The sequence below is a fragment of the Peromyscus maniculatus genome, chromosome 7 (genome assembly GCF_049852395.1).
Source record: "Peromyscus maniculatus bairdii isolate BWxNUB_F1_BW_parent chromosome 7, HU_Pman_BW_mat_3.1, whole genome shotgun sequence".
Taxonomy (NCBI): domain Eukaryota; kingdom Metazoa; phylum Chordata; class Mammalia; order Rodentia; family Cricetidae; genus Peromyscus; species Peromyscus maniculatus.
In genome coordinates this window covers 55,342,465-55,360,036 of record NC_134858.1, presented here as the reverse complement: position 1 = coordinate 55,360,036, position 17,572 = coordinate 55,342,465, and the positions used below count along the sequence as shown (strand labels likewise).

Below are 17,572 nucleotides of genomic sequence, written 5' to 3'. Positions count from 1 at the left end.
CCTGAGCCCTATTGCTGGTCACAGATCATGGACAGACCAACCTCATCGCCACGTAAATACTGACTCTAATTCATTATAGCTATAGTCAGCCACTGCAATTCATTCCGCCATAATCTTAGGTTACTCTGAACTCACAAATCTCCAGCTCTTCTAATGAAAGGGTATCCTGCTTGTGGGGAAACTTGGGATTGACTCAAGACTAGATAACTCTAAGCTAATCACTTCATCTTCTTGGCCAGGGATTGTTTTAGAGATGGGACATCCTAAACTATTGTGTGACAATAGGATCCAAAGAACAGAAAATCAGTCCTCTCTCCACTAGCCCTGGTCTTCTGAAACTTTCTACTCGTGACCCCTTTTCACCCTCAAAAATTGTATGTGTCTAGGTATATATGATAGATGTATAAATCAAACATCATTCTGATAGCAAACTAGAAAGAAATGTATCTTAAAATAATTCTTTGACATATATATATAATTTATTAAAAATGGAAGCTAATTAACTTTCATGCAGATGAGTGTGCTTGTTCATTTTTACATAAAAAGTTAAATCTTGGCCAAATATTTGACACCACAGATAATAGAGTATCTTCAGTGTTTTTCAGAGTTGATTGGTATTTTGATTTATAATCAACTAATGCTGAGAATATCACTTTGGTTAATTCACAATACTGATGGCAGAAGTATATTGAGGGCCATTTTCCAAATTGTTAGAGGGGCTGCCTTAATCCTGAACCAAAATTCATGTAACATTTCTTTTAATGCCGCTCAAGAAATTCAAACAGCAATCTTAGGAATCAAATATTCTAATCTAATACAATTTAAAGATACACTTATTTAATACTTATACACTGAGAAGTGATTATAGAAAAATATTGTCTTTTTCTTCTGTGGTTAAAACATTATGTTTCTATAAGAGCAGGAAAATTTGTACGAACAGTAAAATCTCTGCAGTTCCTAACATCCAACAGTCCTCAACGTGAGCCAAGGTGTTTCCTGTGGCTTTTTTTTTTTTTTTTTTTTTTTTTTTTGGTTTTTGGTTTTTCGAGACAGGGTTTCTCTGCGTAGCTTTGCGCCTTTCCTGGAGCTCACTTGGTAGTCCAGGCTGGCCTCGAACTCACAGAGATCCGCCTGGCTCTGCCTCCCGAGTGCTGGGATTAAAGGCGTGCGCCACCACTGCCCGGCTTTCCCGTGGCTTTTGTTCATGTTGAGTGTCGTAACGGCTTGCACAGAGCAAAGTGCTCGTGCTGTGTATTTAGAACGAAGCCTTCAGTGAAGTTACAAGCTACAACACGGGCAAGCACCCCTAGAAATACTTGGTCCGGTAGAGGTTTATTCTGAAGTAATTTTGATCCTTGCACGTTCAGAAGCCTCTTGCTGTTGCCAAAGTTTTCACTACTCACACATTCAGTTTTATGACCCCTTAGGAGGTCACAGCCTACAACTTAAGCTGAGCACCAGCCTGTTAATGGTAAGCATATCGTCGAGCTGCTGTTGAAATCCTCTACCAACGTCAGTGAGCACAGCCAGTTATCCTATTAAGGAGAAGAGAAGAGAAAAGAACCGGGGTCAAGAGTTGTGGGGGAGGACTGCTCATGTGGCAGAGGCACAGAGTTAACCAACCCTGAGGCCAGCTTTGCTTCCTGCTTTGGAAGAGGACACAGTTACTGGTCTCTGTCCTTTGAAGTGACTTTTACCGTTAGCAAATGGATCTTGCACAATACCCCTCCCCCAACATCATCCTGCCCCTGATCTCTTTTAAGAAGATTTATCTTAATTACATGTATACATGTCTATCTATGTGTGGGGTTGTGCACATGAGTCATGGTACCCCTGAAGAGGCCAAAGGCATGAGATCTCCCTGGAGCTGGAGTTACAGGTGGTTGTGAGCTGTCCAATGTGGGTGCTGGGAATTGGACTCAGGTCCTACTCTTAACCTCCGAGACATCTCTCCAGCCCTTAAATTCTTTAATTTTTTAAAATTTTATTTGTGTATATGTGCATGCACACTCTAATCACAGTGGTGCATGTAGAAGTAAGGGGATAACTTACAGGAATACATTCTGCCCTTCCGTCACGTGGGTCCTGAGGCTCAGGTCATCTCCCTCAGTGGCAAACACCTTTCACTGCTGGACCATCCTCCTCCATCACCCCTCCTTCCTTCCTCGACTCCTGATCAATTGAGTCCTGCCATGAGGAGGCTGGCCACTTCAGGCCCTCTTTGTGTGTGTGTGGTGGTGGGGGTATCGGGGAAGCCAGTTCTGCATTGGTGGAGTGGGGCAGCTAGACATGCTGCACCTTGCATGGCAAGTGCTGCCTCTCCCAGGAAGGAGCCCCCAGAATCGGCAGTACAAATGCACACCCAGACAAATTACATGAGCTGCTGCCAGGAGAGCCATCGTTAATTTTTATGGCCATAAATGGTCTTGCCAGCATGTTGAGCTAATTTAATGAAAGCACCGGGAGGAAGGTCGTGGGCTAGATCCGGGTTTGTTAATAATGTCAGGCTTCATTTGAATCACTCCGGAAATCCCTCCCCACTGCCTCCAGCTACCTGCCACAGGTTGCATTTTTCCTCAGAAATCTACAGTCTTCTCATACACAAATGTGGACTCTCCTTTGTTTCTCTCTAGAAAATAATTAAAGTCCCGGAGCTCAATAAATACTTAAAGAGAGTGTGGTTTTAATTAAAAACCTTCTGCCGATTCTGCAGTGGCAAGTCTCTCTTCCCAGGCAGCCACACTGGTGACAGCCACATGCATCACAATCTGCTAAGGATGTGAAACCAAAAACCTGTACAAATAATAGCGGGTAATTCTGACTCTGTACAGAGGGGACAGGTGGTGAAGAAAGATGGCTAGGGGCAGAGCCAAGCTCTCCTCCCTGTGGGATAAGCAAGACACAAGCATCAGGAGTGCATGTAGCTGCGTGTTCATCATATCTAGACCCAAGTCTTTAAACAACAATAGTGGCTGATTCTATCCAGCTATTGATGAGGAAAAAAAATTTAAAAAAAAATTAAAAAACAAACAACCTGCTTCACCAAGCACCAAGTGTCACAGACTGAGTCCTTTGCAGTGTCCTGGCTCATTTAACCCTCACAGGGAAACCTGTTCTCTCATTCATGTTCTTTCTAAAGGTTTATTTATTTTTATTTCCTGACTCAGGGTGAGTGCCTGCATGTATATGCATGTATATGCCTGTACACCACATCTACGTCTGGTGCCTGGGGAGGCCAGAAAGGATGTTGAATCCCTTGGAACTAGAGTTACAGATAGTTGTAAGCTGCCATGTGGGTGCTGGGAGTCCAAACCTGGTCCTCTGCAAGAGCAGCCAGTGCTATTAACCACTGAGCCATCTCTCTGGTACCTGTCTGCCCTTTATTTCTTAGGGACACAGAGAGGTTCAACCAGGATACCATAGCTGATGTATGATGGAGTCTGGTGCTGGGAAGAGAAATGATGGTGTAGAAACAGGGCCTGGCTTCCCCAGGAGTGACCTTTCTGATGGAAATTAGGAAAGGAAAACAGAAACGCTTGCTGGAAGAAATGATGGTGTAGAAACAGGGCCTGGCTTCCCCAGGAGTGACCTTTCTGGTGGAAATTAGGAAAGGAAAACAGAAACGCTTGCTGGAATCTCTCTCTCTCTCTCTCTCTCTCTCTCTCTCTCTCTCTCTCTCTCTCTCTCTCTCTCTCTCTCTCTCTCTCTGAACTTGTTAACTTGCAGACACTGTAAAGTGTGAGGCAGTGTGTTCCAGAGCTTCTAGCTGGAGGGCAGCTGTGGGGAAGGTCTCTGGAGCAGGCCGGTATGCCGGGGATGTTTGAATGTTTGATGCCCTGGCTTCCTTGTTCTTGGAAGCCCTTCCCACACACCTTGGCAAGTCCATGAAATCACCCACGAGCCACATGCAGACACAAGGGTGCATTGTAATGAGAGCTGGTGCTGAGCATTTGTTGCAGAATCATGCACACGTCACCTGTCCTAAATGTTTAATCAAACATCTATTGCTTCAGTTTTCTTTCCCCATTCCCGCCCCACTTAAGGCCAACGAGTTTCCTTTGTCAGCTCAGAGACATTTTAGAGGCCTGTGACAAAGTAATGAGAGGCAGGGACAGTACTGCAAGAGGGATGTGCTGGAAGCTTTCTTCACAATGCAACTACACTCACCGATTTATTCGCACCACCAGAATGATGCAGTGTTGGATTCTGGGCATTGGGAAGCCAGTGGGCCACGAACTGGCCAAATCTGTGTTAAAATAAGGAGGGCCGGTTGTGTTTCCATGGGGCGCAGGCTGGGGGCACTGAGAGAAAACTTCAGGGTTTTGGTTAAGTGAGACCCACTACAACATTGCCCAACAGCACCGCGAAGCCCCAGGCAGAGCCCACCTCCGTGCCCAGGCCCACATCAACCCTTCCAAAGCCACTGCCCTGCCCCTGCTTCCTGCAGTATCCAGCAGAGGGCGCGCGGGGACCAGGGTTGGACCCCAGATTATTGCGGACCTAGCGCTGGGAGCTAGTCCGTGGAGCCTTCGGTTTCAGCGCCCCACAGTCTGGACCATCCCGGCACTCAAAGTTAAAGGTCAATCCTCAAAGCAGTCCAGGGCCTTCCGCTCTCGGCCTTCGCGTCTATCTAGGGTCCGGACTGCAGCTTGGTAAAAAGCTGGTGCCTGAACTGGGCAGATCCTAAATCTGGAGCCCTCTGCTTTCGGGTTTGGCAACTTTGTGTCGCTCCTTTCTTTCGCTCCTGCCGCACTCACCTGATTAAATATCCGTTCCTTTAAAGATCAAAGACATAGGCAGGGGTGTGAGGTGGGAGCTGTTTCTAGGCCCGGGCTCTCCTTCCCTAGGTCACTGTATCATTATTAACATTACAAGCAACAGACGGCAATTCTGGGCGGCGCCAGAGCTCTGTGTGCCGTCTTCTAGCCGAGCTCAGTGGTTCAACCAGGAATTGCAGCTCCCACCCTAGACCCCGCCGACGCTTGCTGGAGGCGACTCCCGCTCCAGCCTTGTCCGGATCCGCACTAGGTTCTTCAGGGTTGAAGACGGGGTAAGGGGTGTCTTCTCTCCGGTGCAAAATCGGGCAACAGAGGCATTTTTGCGGGAGAGTGGGTGGGAAGCCGGGGTCCACGGGATCAGCATCCGAGCCATCGTGGTTGCCACGCCCTTAAGCTATCCTGAGGGTGCTGGAATCGCCCTTTCCACAGCGAGTCCCCTGGCTTCAGCGCCTCTTCCGGAAAGAAAGCCCGAGTTCCCAGAGCTTACACGGACTTTGGGTGGGCACGTCCTTGCCGTCCAAGGAAGTCCTGAGGGAGAGCTCATGAGCCCATTCTCTCTTCCAGCTCTCGGGCCCCCTTGCTCCTTCCAAGTTAACCCTCCGCCGGCTTGCGTCCCCTCCAAACTCAAAATGAGCTGAATAGAAGTGAAAATCGGATGAGTGGTGCGTCCACGCCTTGCGTCTTCCTCTCCCCAGACCAGGAAAGCCCCCAGGACTCGCCATCCCAGAGCACAGTCTTAGTCCCTCCGCTGCCACAGAGCGGTGCAAGGCAACCCCCTCAAGGTTGCTAGAACGTGAACAATAATACAACAGGACATCCCCCTTGCTTTGCAGACAAAGAAGTCGCTGCCAGGCCGGCTGTTCCAAACCTCTGAGGCCTTGGCTCAGGTTAGAGCCTTGTTCTGGACAGTCAGTCTCACGTGCAGAGTCCCAGGCAGGGAGGAGTCCGAGTTTTCATCTCTCTGCCCTCTAAAAGACACCTTCCCTGGACTGCCTAACCGCCCTCTTCCTGGATCCGTCTGTGGGGTTTCCAGGCCTGAGCAGGTGTGATGAAGTTCGAGATTCCGAACTTGCCTGAGATTGTGCTGGTCCCGGCGGTCTGTAGCCAGGAGCAGGAACGGGAGGGACCAAAGTGTGCACACACCAGTATGTTCATATTTAATTTACAAAGCAGCCTCAGAAGCCCAGCTGGGTGGTCCCTCTAGATGCTGTGTTCTTGCCGCACCTCCCTCCATCACCCCTCCTCAGCTCATTAAAATGCTTAACACTCAAATCAGGGTATTGATTTCCAAAGAGGCCCCAAACACACTGCCATCGACCCAAAGGCTGACTCTCGTGAGGGCTGGGGGGCCATGAACACCCCAGGATTACAGTGTTTACAGAAATAGCAAGAGGTGGGGAGTCTACACATCTCTCAAAAACCTATGCCCCCTTACCAGTTCCGGCCAGCAGCTCTGTCTCCTGGGATGCCAGAGGTAGGGGAGTGAGTTGGTGAGTTTAAGCCAAATGCCTTGACACTCGTCAAATCCTCCTGCTTGTCTCTAAGAGAAATGCCCTGTGTTTGCCAAAGAGAACAGTGAGTCCGAGAGTCTGCTGAGGCCAGCTGTTACATGAGGGTGTGAGATGGCAGGGTGGTGGTTGCTGCCTAGGCTTTAACAGAAGTGTGTGTGTGTGTGTGTGTGTGTGTGTGTGTGTGTGTACCAGCATGCAGGGGTTGATGGTATGCTTGCTAGAGATGCTGAAAGGATACTAGGTAGTGGGGTACAGGAAATGCTCCACGGTTTTAAGTCCCTAGTCCACAGTACTCAAGAGGACCAGACGTTTTGGTAACCATCCCGGTCCCTGTCGCCACTGTCGGTGGCAACCTCAGTGCCCTATTAGCCTGCAGCAAGGAAGGGCAGAATGAGACACTTGGATGAGTTCAACCCGGGGTTCTAGGAGCTCAGACGACACCAACCCCCACGGTGAGCACCCGCTAGCCCACGGGCAATGGAACACACGCACTGGTTTTGCCACAAAAGACCTGGCGGTGGAGTTCCGGTTAAAGAGGCTGGGCAAGGTCTACGAGGGGCTTGGGAGGTGGGCGTCTCTTCCCTGCGCGCCCTGCAGGGTTGTGCCTTCTCATCTAGTTAGTCTGGTGGGATTGGGGGTGGAGGGGAACCAGGGTTTGTATCTACCCAGATCCAGGCAAAAATGACAGGGAGGGTGAGGCGCTCTGCTAACACTATCAATTATGCATCGTGTTGAATGTGGCTTCGGGGAGGGGGAGGCTAGCAGCCGGCGGGAGGAAAAGGGTCTGAGCGAGCCAGGCAGCGCAGTTCAGCCAGTCCCGCTGGAGGTCTTTCTGCGCCAGTGCTTGCTTTGGGGAAGGAAAAAAAAAAGTGTTTAAAGGCAAAGACACGCCCCTCCAGTCCTATGCCTTTCTTTCTCCTAAATTCCTCAAAGATGGTTTGTCTCACGTGTTGCGGGGCGTAGAACGGCTCGCATTCAATTAGCAGCGAAAGCTCGCGGGCGCTGGCGGGACGGGCGCGTGAGGGTGAGTGAGCTCGGATATTTGTGTGCGCGCAAAAGAGAACGGTGAGTGTTCGAGTGAAGGTGTGCTTGTGAAAATGTGTGTGAAGGTAGCGAGAACTCAGCGCGTTGACGCGATTATTACATGTTGATGGGTAATTCTAACCTGTGAAGGTCGTGTGGGAAGGCTGTGCGTGTTGGGGCGGGGGTTGGAGGCATAACGAGAAGCAGTGACAATGTCATCGAGTGTGTAAATGTTGGGGGACACAGGTTATAGTGGTTCGGTGGGCTGGGAAGGGCTGAGCCTGGGGCTGTGCGCATATGGAGTCCCTTGAGATCTACGGGACTCAGCCTAGGGTGGGTGGGGATCTCTACGGCTTTAACAAATGTGAACGCGGCACGAGGTGGGAGACTGTGCGCGTTCCCGTCGATCCCGGGGGCGCGCAGCGACTCTCCAACCTGCAAGCCCTGAGAAGTGGGGCGAACAGACAAGAAAGGAAAAATTGAAGTAGGACTTGGGGGCCAGGGGGAGTTCTTACGCATGCCTGCCTCTTCTCCCTACTGTCACAGCAACAGATGCCAGAAGCTCCCGTGGACTGTCATCTGAGTCTGGAGAGGGGCTTGCAGCCGGAAGGCGGCACAGTGCAAGTCTGAGAGCAGCAGGAAAGGTGGACCGACTCCGCAACCTCAACCTAAAGGGTAGGTCCAGCCCAGAGCTCTCGCCAGGGTTGGGAAGCTGTCTGGAAGGAACACGGGAGGGAGCTGCCGACCATAGGAGCAAAAGCAAGAAGGGGACCTGCTAATCCCAAAGACAGGGTATAGGAGGGGTTCCGTCAAGACTGACAAGAGTCTCAAGTTCCGGCGGGGTGGGGGTGGGTGGGTCTGTGTTAGAGTATTTGTGTGACTAGAGATAGCAGGTGCTCTCGGGCATCTTGGGGTTGTGGAGAAAGGTATAGAACCTTGAGCAGTCTCCAAATTTATTAGCCAGAGGCTTGTCCCCCTAAAAACCTGTGGACAGAGGGGTCCGCCTGGGCTCTGTGGAATACAAAGAGGGACCTTTAGTGACTGTCCCCACAGCATACTTTGTCTAGGCATGGGGGAGGATATTCTTTCCCAGATGGAAGAATAATTAAGCAGTTATGACTCTCCCCTGAGGGGAGCTGCAGCCCAGGGCAGGGAGGCTAGAAGACATAAGTGGGTGGAGGCTGCCCGGGTCCCACACCACAATCCACAAGTTCTCCATATTGCTCATCTGCTTGGGTTTTGGTCTCAGAGGAGGGCAGTGTAGCACCAACGTCCCTGTGTGGGGGCTGGTTCATGTGAGGACTTGCGTCCTTGTGTCTGTCAGTTCTCACTGTGAGCAGAAAAGTGCTTTGCTTGGTGGTGGCCATGCTGCATTGAGTTGAGAGAACAATGAGGTAGGTCTCCAGGGTATATTGTGTAGATGTCTGGGTACCTATGTCTATGTAATTCCTGTGAACCTCCTGCTAGAGTCTCAGGGCCTTGTAGTTGGCAGCTGCGGGGAGATGCTCAGGCTTCTGTGTGCACTGTCCTTGCCTGTAAGAAAGTGTGTGCAAGTGCTGTGCATGGGACAAAGGATTCCAGAGAAGACAGTCAGTCATGAACAGAAGATCTTTCTGCATCTCCGTTTCACCGGGTTAAATGAAGATATAAAAAGAAGGGTCAGTGTGGGGCTCATTGAAGACCACAAGCATTGGACGCTTTGGAGGGGACAGCTCCAGCTGAGGGAATAGATTGGGTGGGTGGGTGGGTGGGTGGGGAAGCATGCTCCAAGCCCTCTGGAGAAGCAAGGCAGGGTCCTGAAAGCAAGCATTTATTAAATCTGTAGGCTTTTGCTGAGCTCCATTCGTACCTAAGATTTCTGGAGCCTATACAGGTTTAGGAGGTATAGTTTGTTAGGGGAGGAAAGAAAACCGTGGCGTAAGTGACCCCTCTTCACCTTGACTTCCTTTTGCAGGAGCCGTGATGGGGCCCTTCGGAGCCCTGTGTTTGGCTTGGACTTTGCTAGAGGTGGCCAGAGCGTGTCCTGAGCCTTGCGCCTGTATTGACAAGTATGCGCACCAATTTGCAGACTGTGCCTACAAAGAGCTGCGCGAGGTCCCAGAAGGACTGCCAGCCAATGTGACCACGCTTAGTCTGTCCGCCAACAAGATTACGGTGCTAAGGCGGGGAGCCTTCGTCAACGTCACACAGGTCACTTCGCTGTGGCTGGCTCACAGTGAGGTGCGCACCGTAGAGTCTGGGGCATTGGCAGTGCTGAGTCAGCTCAAGAACCTCGACCTAAGCCACAACCTCATATCTAACTTCCCTTGGAGCGACCTTCGTAACTTGAGCGCACTGCAGCTGCTGAAGATGAACCACAATCGCCTGGGATCGCTGCCCCGGGATGCGCTCGGCGCGCTGCCGGACCTGCGCTCACTGCGCATCAACAACAACCGGCTGCGTACCCTGGAGCCCGGCACGTTTGACGCACTGAGCGCGCTGTCTCACCTGCAACTCTATCACAACCCCTTCCACTGCAGCTGTGGTCTCCTGTGGCTGCAGGCCTGGGCGGCGAGCACCCGGGTCTCCTTACCCGAGCCTGATTCTATTGCGTGCGCCTCGCCTCCTGAGCTGCAGGGCGTGCCGGTGCACCGCCTGCCCGCCCTGCCCTGCGCACCGCCCAGCGTGCGTCTGAGTGCCGAGCCGACGCCGGAGGCGCCTGGCGCCCCTCTGAGCGCAGGCTTGGCTTTCATGTTACACTGCCTCGCTGAAGGCCACCCTACACCGCGCTTGCAATGGCAGCTTCAGATCCCGGGTGGCACTGTAGTCCTAGAGCCACCGGTTCTCAGCAAGGAAGAAGATGGAGGAGATAAGGCAGAGGATGGAGAGGGTGACGGAGATGAGGACCTGCCTACACAGACTGAAGCACCAACTCCGACGCCAGCACCTGCTTGGCCAGCGCCTCCAGCCACCCCGCGCTTCTTGGCCCTCGCAAACGGCTCTCTGTTGGTGCCCCTCCTGAGTGCCAAGGAGGCAGGCATCTACACATGCCGTGCACACAATGAGCTGGGTACCAACTCAACGTCAGTACGGGTGACGGTGGCTGCAGCGGGGCCGCCCAAACACGCTCCTGGAACAGGGGGAGAACCTGATGCTCAGGCCCCGACCTCTGAGCGCAAGGCCATCATTAAGGGCCGTAGCAACAGCGTTCTGCCTTACAAGCCTGAGGGCAGAACCAAAGGCCAAGGTCTGGCCCGGGTCAGCGTCCTGGGGGAAATCGAGGCGGAGATGGAGGAGACGGATGAAGGAGAGCAGGTGGGAAGTCAGATCCCTACAGATCCGGTGGGGGAGAAGCACTGTGGCCATGGGGACCCCTCCCGGTACGTGTCTAACCATGCATTCAATCAGAGCTCAGAGCTCAAGTCGCACGTTTTTGAGCTGGGTGTCATCGCGCTGGATGTAGCAGAGCGTGAAGCTCGGGTGCAGCTGACGCCTCTTGCTGCGCGCTGGGGCCCTGGGCCAGATGGTGCTACGGGAGCACGGAGGCCTGGAAGGCGGCCCCTGCGCCTACTCTATCTGTGCCCTGCTGGTGGTGGCGCGGCAGTTCAGTGGTCACGCGTGGAGGAGGGGGTCAATGCCTACTGGTTTCGGGGCCTGCGGCCTGGCACCAACTACTCCGTGTGCCTGGCACTGGCGGGCGAGACGTGCCACGTGCAAGTGGTGTTTTCCACCAAAAAAGAACTGCCATCCCTGCTGGTTATCGTGACAGTGAGCGTGTTTCTCCTGGTGCTGGCCACTGTGCCCCTGCTGGGTGCCGCCTGCTGCCATCTACTGGCCAAACACCCAGGCAAACCCTATCGTTTAATCCTGCGACCTCAGGCTCCCGACCCGATGGAGAAACGCATCGCCGCCGACTTCGACCCCCGTGCTTCCTACCTTGAGTCTGAGAAAAGCTACCCTGCCCGTGGCGAGGCGGGAGGTGAAGAGCCAGAGGAGGTCCCGGAGGAGGGCCTTGATGAAGATGTGGAGCAGGGGGACCCAAGCGGGGACCTGCAGAGAGAGGAAAGCCTGGCGGGTTGCTCCTTGGTGGAGTCTCAGTCCAAGGCCAACCAAGAGGAGTTCGAGGCTGGCTCTGAGTACAGCCATCGGCTGCCCCTGGGAGCAGAGGCGGTCAACATCGCCCAGGAGATAAACGGCAACTACCGGCAGACTGCGGGCTGAGCCCCCAGCACGCCTGACCTGCCCACCTCTACCTTGGGTATCAGTAGCCTAGGGATGGCAGGACTTTCTCACCCTCGCGGGACCCCACCCCACCCCCAAGCCTTCCATTACTCTTCCTCCTTAGCCCTCCCCAGGCGTCACTACTAGAAATTTCTAAGAGTGGGCCGAATTCAGTGGTCCCCCGCCAGTCACCGCCATTCTCTTGGCGAGCTTGGATCCCCACCCCCACCCAAAGCACAGAGACAGGCTCCTACCTCCTCTAAGACACCACCCACGGACAGCGAGAAACCGTCTATGCCTTCCATTCCACCGCGACCATCAGCGAAACCCACCGCGCACCCCACCCGGTGGGAACCTGGAGGCAAGGGGAACGCGCCAGTCGTTGGCCACATCTGGTGATAATAATGGGGTTGGTTCCGGGGTTTGCCCGGGATCCCCAGGACAGGTCCCCAGCGTGGAGCGCTGGGGCTCTCATCTTGACCCCACTCGCCTTTTCAAGGTTGCATGTGCCAGAAGCCGGCTAATTTTGAGTCTCAACGTCCCTTCCCTACAGCGATCCAAATCCGCGCCTCCCTCCCCCTCCTCCGCCCCAATTCTGTCCAGTTGGAACCAAGCTGGGGTCCTGGAACGCCTTTCAACTCAGCGCACTGATTTTCTTATTTTCGTTGTTGTCAAAGACAGCGACATTTCTGGGTCTGGTGCTAACACAACCTTCCCAACGTCTGGGAAACCGGGTGTGAGTGTGTCAGGTGTGAGAGTCGGAATCCGTTTTCTTCTGTCTCTCTTAATTTCAAGCGCTGCGGGACCGCGCACCCCTTTTCCTCGCGAGGTGCGGGCTTGGTCCCTGGCCAGTTTCGTTGTCAGTGTCTTGCAGGTGCCAGAGGTTGATGCGCGCGCCACAGTGGTTCTTGCAACTCCGTGGGGTCCAGACCCCGGCAGAAACGTGCTGGCAGCGCAAGAAGCTAACTGTGATCCCCGGGCACGTCTCCTGAGGGGGCCGGACTGGTACCAGCGCGTGGCAGCAGTGGGGGGAGGGAGTCCCTGGGTCCCCTCCTCCCAGGAGAAGAGAGTGCCCAGCTTGTAGTCCCCGCCGCGGAGCGTGGGCTGTAGAAGTCCCGTGTCCTGTAAAGCGTGATGATGTAGTGTAGAGGGGCGGGAGGGCGGGCGGGAAGGTGGGCGAGGAAGGTGGGAGGGAGAGGGCGGGAGTGGCGCGGGGACTGGGGCGGGACCAGTTTTTAGTTCTTCTAGGAAAGCGTCGGGAGGGGGTTTTCAGGCGTCTGGACCTGCGCTCTGGCTCTGGGCGAAGTGCAGCACAAGCGTGGGTGGCCCCGGGAGGAGTTGACCCCGGATCCCACGTCCTTTTCTAAATACTTCTGTATGTACACTGTCAATAAAGTAATCGATTTGAACAGGATCCGGTGACTTGCTTTTGTGTCGGGGGGGGGGGGGGAGGGGGAGGTCAGGGTCTGGTGGGAAGTTAGGTGACGACAAAGGAACCAGGCTGGGGATTAAAGAAGAAACCCACAGAAGCCGCCCTTTGGGGGTCTCCTCTTGTGTTTGCCCGATGGTCAAGTGATTTTGTCAGGTATTTGTTCCTGGCCCCTGTTCTGGGGGCTTCCAACTTCTAGGTGGAAAAGTGAAAACACATGGGGTGGGAGGAGGCTGTCAGAGAACGGGGCGGGGGGTGGGGCTCTCAGGGAGTGAGGAGCTGGTGTCTGTGTGTGTGCACTCGCGCCGAAGAGCGCTGTTCCCTTTGGGTTGAGATTGTTAGTGTACTGAGGTCTCTCTGTCTCGGTCTCCCTCCCTCCCTCCCTCTCTCCCCCCCTCTCTGTTTTCTATTTCTCAGCACCAATCTATGAGTTCTCTAGGAAGATGGGGGATGGGCAAGGCAAAGATTGGGGAGAGGAATTCATAGAGATAGGGCTGCTGTGGTTTGCACAGAGAAGTCACACCACACATTTCAGAGCAGGCAGATGATGCCAGAAAAGGGGGAAAGGCTATCTAAAACTCATTCCACTGCCAATGGACAAGCTGAAGTGTGTGTGTGTGTGTTTCTGGGGTGGGTGGGAGTGCTTAACCAGTGATGGCAATGCTTGGGCAGCTTCTAGGGGTTACTGAGGTGCACCACAGAATCAGGTCTGAAACACACCGACTTCACTGTTCTACCAATGGAGACTGGGAGACAGGAGCAATCAAGACTGGATGCCATGCTCCTGCTCAGCCAGAGTACTGACTTTGGGCTTCCGGTGGGTTCAGCTGTACCTGGAAAGGGCAGGATGTGTTTGGGAAGGAAGATGGAAGAGCAGATAAACTTCCATCCTCCCTAACCCTTCCTGCTTCCATAGGTACTAGTCTTCAACTTGGACCAGTGTAGAATGCAGAACAGGCCCAGGTCAGACACCCAGCATTTCATCCTAGCCTCAGGCTCCACCCTAACTTCCTGCCGGATCCTGGCCCTGCAGCCTGATCATTGCTAGGAATGCCATCTTTCAGGAAGACTAGTCCCGTGTCTGGGTAAGGACAAGGCCTGGCTTAATTCCCAGGACTGATTCAATGATCCACACACAGGATTACACCTGGATACAGGTCTAGCTGGGCCAGTGAGTGCTTAATGGTTTTGCTCCCTCCGTGTCATCTGGTCATGGATCTGCAGTGGGAAAAGGGCTACTTCCTCTTCCTCCCTATCCCAAGGATTGGGTGTTCTCTTAAGACCCCTAGAAAGCCTGGATGCCCAGTGGAGAAGGGACAGGGGGAGCTCAGAGTTCAATTCTTTCTTAGGGCCATGCTTCCAATCAGATGAACAGACACTACTCAGCTAGACTTGGTACTCCCTAGACGCAAGGTCTGCAGGCTCTGCCCATGGAACCAGGTACGTATGTGTGGAGGCCAGGGGCCAGGATGCTGGGGCTTTTTTGCTGGCTCTGCACATAGATACGAGCCCTCGCAGGAGCTTCTGTTTCTGTTCAAATGTTTGCAGATGCGTACAACAGTTCTTAGCTTCTGCCTTCCCTCTAAAGCTCCACGTCAATTTTATTCTGTCTTTCTCTCTTCACCCCCCTTGTTCTCTTACAGGTTGTTCTAATTCAGCTACCCACTTGAGGATAAATTTGTGGATCCACCTGCCATTCAGAGCTGGAGTAAGCTCACTATTTACCCACCACCACCACCAATGAGCCAGTTTTTAACAGCTTCTAAAGTGTGTCTGTCTCTGCTGCCACCCATCTGACTTGATTTGGTCACCGACTTTGCCCCTGTGAGGAGTTGTCGGGGATGGAGATGTAGTCCTCACCTCTATCCCCCACTCCAGAGCTCCACAGCACCTCACTCAACCCACCTTCTTTGAGCACCTCTGCATGCTTGGGGTGCTGTGGTAGCTCTGATTTCCCCAGTGTGTGGTCATAAAACGTATAAGGATGTCACATGAGGATAGAGTCTGATGAGCTGGAAAGCTGTGTGTGTGTGTGTGTGTGTGTGTGTGTGTGTGTGTGTGTGTGTGTGTGCAGTTTTGTATTGAGGGACCTGGAAAATGGTCAGAAAATGCAATATGACAGCAGTATCCTCAGAACTCAGAGCATTATGTCAGGAGCAGTAATTCTTTGCGCTATAGAAACCAGACACCCAGGATGTGGCCTTGAATTCAATCAGAAACCTGTCTGCAGAAGGTGATTTGAAAGGAGGGCCCCTACAAGTGTTTCCTGGGGATCAGCTAGAATGAGACCATCCCGAGGACCATTAATACGAAGGAACAAAGGACGTCAGGGCTTCTCTAGCAAGGAAGGAGCTGGTGTGGGGACCTCTGCTCCCAGAGTCATCCAGTGTCCAGAATGCAGCCCTCCATCTGTGAGAGCAGGATGGCAGCCAGAACTGAATTGATGTCTGGACAAACAGGGAAGGCCAGAAATGTGGAGGTTGTTACTACCTGACAGTGATGAGAAATTTCTCTTTCTAGTTCTCAGAGCAATGCTTTTTGGTAGGTAAAGTGCATGTGTGGGGTGCCTGCAGCTCTCACTCAAGTTTCCTAACAGGAGAGCTCAGGTATGGCACTGTTCAGAGAGAGGACAGAAGGCATGACTTGCTGTCGGGGTGGGGAGACACACCAGCATGAGCACTCGGCAGGGAAACTGGAGGCCCTGACTCAGAGATTAAATGCATATTGAGGGAAAGCTACGCCCAGGTGTCAGGACATAACAAAGACTCTATGTAGGGACAAGAAATTGTCACATTTGACCTAATGGGTGCCTTTCTCTCATACAGCCGCAGCACAAAAAAAAAAAAAAATATATGGACAAACCAAGCTGGAGAGCTAGGAGTGAAGGAAACAGAGCCATTCCATATGTGGCAGGTCAGTTAATTGATTGTGTTTGAAACACACCCATCCACACCTGTACCTTCAGTGACAGGATTTTTCCTGAGGGCTCAATAGGGAACAGTTTCACACTGAAATAAAAAGATCTGCTGCGACTGGCCTGGAGAACAGATTGCATTACGAAGTGTCCTACAGTATTAACATTTAGTTCAAAATATGCCCAGCACTCTTAAGAAGACTTGACATTTTTAAAGCCATTCAAATACTCCGTGCTAAGTAGAAGAAAAAAAAATGGAACAAATTGGGTTAAGTCAGTCGGGAAGGTTTTATGTCACACATCGGGAAAGTAAGCAGTTTGAAGATGAGATGCTTTCGAAACTGTGCTTAGCGGTGTTCTTTGTTCGGACATGTGAATGTAAGTTTAATAACTAAATTTTAGTCCATATGGAGTACGGAGGATAGAAATGCTTATATTTTTATCAGCTGTTTATGGCTTGAACTTACCCCCTTGTGTATGGAGTAATTTGCTTTTGGCAAACCAGCTGCATTTTCTCTTAGCACTCGAGTGCACTGGCCCTCAAATTGAGTCTAGAAGCCGATCAAAGTATCGAACTGTCTGAGAGAAAAGCTGCCAGGGTCACAGGAATGGGGGAAGAACTGATCGGTGTTGAAATGGAGACAGATAAGGACAGGGAACCAATTACCAGATGTGTTTTAATTACAGTGATTCGCTAAGTGTTTAGACTGGATATTCTAGCAATCACTACCTACTATTAACACAAATAATAATAATGCCATTAATAGCCAAAGCTGGTTGAATGTTTACCACGTTTCTGAATTCCAGGGCCATATTCTGCTTTACAATAACCATTTTATTAATCCTTATGGCAATCCTGTGACAATATTATTGTTCCAGTAGACATGCAAAGAAACCAGAAAACAGAGAGGGTTAGCAATTTGTTGAAGGTCACACAGCTGGTGATTATCAGAATTGAGGTTTGTATGGTTCTCTGATCCATCAAGCTGAACTCCTCCAGATTCCTCTATTAATTAGATTTTTATAGAAGATACTATGTTCTATATGTTGTTAAATTTACTGATAATTATGGAGTTAGCCTAGGGGGGAAAATTTATCTTACTGTCTTTTATTTCTCAAAATAGCAGTCTGGGGCTGGAGAGATGGCTCAGAGGTTAAAAGCACTGGCTGTTCTTCCAGAGGTCCTGGGTTCAATTCCCAGCAACCACATGGTGGTCACAACCATCTGTAATGAGATTTGGTGCCCTCTTCTGTATACATAATAAATAAATAAATCTTGTAAAAAAAAACTTGATTCTTTAAAAAAAAAATAGCAGTCTGCCTCTGACAATAAAAACAATACCCAATGCCTACTTAAGTCCAAGGCAGTAGGATTATGATTTTGAGGCATTCCTGAGATACATATTAAATTTTAGGCTAGTCTGAGTGACACAGCAAGACCTTGTCTACACAAAACAAAAATTTAAAAAATAATTCCTGCTCAGGCTATTGTTACTGCTTCTGATTGCCCATTGCAACTTGTTAGGAGGACCCTGTTGCTGAAGACAAGACACACACTTTGTGTGGGCACATGGGAAAATAAAGCTGGAATTGACCTGGAAATTTCTTCCCTATTAACTTCCATGATTCAAAAGGTGATATTCCAGGCCTATGGGGGAGAAAAACCACCAGTGGACTTAGTGGTGGACCCTGAATGCTACAATACCAACCCACCAGG

The 17,572-nt window shown here is 51.5% G+C and overlaps 1 protein-coding gene and 1 long non-coding RNA gene across 6 annotated transcripts; one reads left to right on the top strand and one right to left on the bottom strand.

Moving 5' to 3' along the window:
- Window positions 1-1,040: 1,040 nt before the first annotated feature.
- Window positions 1,041-4,803, bottom strand: LOC143274263 (uncharacterized). The gene is made up of 2 exons (XR_013052764.1): window positions 4,758-4,803; window positions 1,041-1,535 (listed from the first exon to the last, which is right to left on the bottom strand). It is a non-coding gene; the product is annotated as an uncharacterized LOC143274263 (long non-coding RNA).
- Window positions 4,804-4,955: 152 nt separating this feature from the next.
- Window positions 4,956-11,751, top strand: Islr2 (immunoglobulin superfamily containing leucine rich repeat 2). Of its 5 annotated transcripts, none has more exons than XM_016003961.3 (3): window positions 4,956-5,050; window positions 7,859-7,987; window positions 9,267-11,751. In XM_016003961.3, the coding sequence occupies exon 3, from the start codon at window positions 9,275-9,277 to the stop codon at window positions 11,510-11,512; it is 2,238 nt and encodes a 745-aa protein (XP_015859447.1). In that variant the 5' UTR covers window positions 4,956-5,050; window positions 7,859-7,987; window positions 9,267-9,274; the 3' UTR covers window positions 11,513-11,751. The 5 variants fall into 5 exon arrangements, with proteins under 5 accessions (XP_015859447.1, XP_015859442.1, XP_015859439.1 ...); XM_016003956.3 differs by lacking the exon at window positions 4,956-5,050 and adding an exon at window positions 7,189-7,313; XM_016003953.3 differs by lacking the exon at window positions 4,956-5,050 and adding an exon at window positions 7,204-7,354.
- The last annotated feature ends 5,821 nt before the right edge of the window (window positions 11,752-17,572 follow it).